This window comes from Austrofundulus limnaeus, unplaced genomic scaffold (assembly GCF_001266775.1).
Source record: "Austrofundulus limnaeus strain Quisiro unplaced genomic scaffold, Austrofundulus_limnaeus-1.0 Scaffold42, whole genome shotgun sequence".
Taxonomy (NCBI): domain Eukaryota; kingdom Metazoa; phylum Chordata; class Actinopteri; order Cyprinodontiformes; family Rivulidae; genus Austrofundulus; species Austrofundulus limnaeus.
Window position 1 is genome coordinate 2,254,903 of NW_013952444.1, and position 1,832 is coordinate 2,256,734.

Consider the following 1,832-nt stretch of genomic DNA (forward strand, 5'->3'; position numbering starts at 1 on the left):
TAAATACATAAATAAATAAATAAATAAGCTTGCAAATTAAAACATTCAGCTCACCTGCCTGAAAACAAAGATTATTGAAGTTTTGATGAAACACTTGAAAAAGTCCTCTTTTGACCTTTATGTTTCAGGCAGGTTTAACTGTAGGAATATCAGTTTGAACTGGTCACAGAAAATTWGATTTTATGTGTCTGAACTGACAACTTTGTGTATTTTATGATTTTTTTACTCACAATTTTATCCTTTAAAAAACGTTTTAACACATCCAATTATCAATAATTGTCCACACTAATGTTTTAGCTGTCTACACATTTCAAACTCTTCTGTCCCAGGATGACAGAGCTCCTCAAATCAGGAAGTGGCAAACACAGGTGTGTCGTTATAATTATAACGAACCACTAACACCAGATTTAACATTGATTTTGCATTTCTTTTTTCTTATTCAGTTCATACGTCAAAAATTTTGATTTTTCTTATTAATCAGTTTGTTGGAATTCTGGGCTGTTGTGAACTCAAGTTTGACCCAGGTTACATTCTTTCACTCCTTTATTTGTTCAAATATGTACAAATCAAAATGTCACATTACATAGCAATGTTTGAAGCTCTCCCTTTGGTGCTGTACAAGGTTACTCTGTGCTAGCCTTTCTACTCACCAAAGCYGCGTTAAGGACACTTCGCTAACAGATTCCACATGATATGAAAATATGTCTTGATTCCATTGAAAAACAATTGACGTTTGATAAATCTAAAGCGGTACAGCAGAGTTGTTATTCCACATTTTGAAAAACAGACAAAATAGTCAGAGTGCACGATCTTTGCCCACACGCAGAGCAAATACCTCGAAGTCCAAGCGTTTCTTCCAGCAGTGATTCAACACGGAGTCAGGGGGRAGAAAGAACTATATTAATATTTGAGACAAAATTAAACAAAAGCTTCATGAAGTTTGGTGGCTCTGTGTTCCTCCAAAACCCTAAAAGTAACCCAATTTATTTTCTGCCACGTCACACAAAAGAATGAGACCAGGTTGTTACAAGAACCCTGTCGCAGKTCAGTCTGTCCGAGGTCTGAAACAGCCACGAGGGAGGGAAGAAAAATAAGCTTTAGTCAGACAGGAAATGGGGTTTCTTCAGTTTSTGAGCTTATCAAAAAGGGAGGGAGGGTGGGTGAGTGGGGGTCCCCATCACTTCATGTCCCCCGTGCCCTGCGCCTGAGCTGCAGTCGTGCTGAGGTACTGCCAGCTGAGAGCGGCCAGCAGCACGCCGGCAGACAGGTACATTGGAGACAGGTGGTGGGTCCTGGTGGAGAAGCCGGACTGCGTCAGGGCGGACTTCTCCTGGATCACAGCCAGGATGTGCAGAGTTTTGCTCCTGGACGGATCTGTGAGGGAGACCTTCTGAAGAATCTGCAGAGAGGGAGATTCAGATGTAGCATCGTGACAGCGGAGAGGTGTAACTGATGTGGAGGCAAACACCCACCTCCTGACTGTACTGGGTGATAATGGTCTGCACAGCTATCATGTTGGTGGCCTCCATCATGAGGGTGACCGCCTGTCCCTTTCTGATCTTCACCACACCCTGGAACACCATGGGGTTGTTGTAGCACGTCGACAGTGTCGCTATCGCCATCACCTGGGTGGAAGAGGAACAACGTGAATCAGGTGGAAGAAATCAAAAGAAACAAACTCGTCTCTCCAATAAACTCACTGTATTTATTCATGTATAATGCACCTAGAGGGTCATGCAAACCCCATTTGTTTGAGCTTAAAGGCACAGTGTGTAGGATTTGTTGTTTTCAGCGACATCTAGTGGTTGAGTGGTTGAATCATCCTCCCTGGT

The 1,832-nt window shown here is 42.5% G+C and overlaps 1 protein-coding gene across 2 annotated transcripts in view; it reads right to left on the reverse strand.

Annotated features, from left to right (window-relative positions):
- Window positions 1-525: 525 nt before the first annotated feature.
- fdft1 (farnesyl-diphosphate farnesyltransferase 1) overlaps window positions 526-1,832 on the reverse strand; it is a 21,062-nt gene continuing 19,755 nt past the window's right edge. For both annotated transcript variants that reach the window (XM_014007548.1, XM_014007547.1), the window contains 2 exons: window positions 1,473-1,625; window positions 526-1,399 (listed from right to left, as the gene is read on the reverse strand). In XM_014007548.1, coding sequence (XP_013863002.1) covers window positions 1,178-1,399; window positions 1,473-1,625 — 375 coding nt within the window. In that variant the 3' untranslated portion in view covers window positions 526-1,177. The remainder of the gene's footprint in view (window positions 1,400-1,472; window positions 1,626-1,832) is intronic.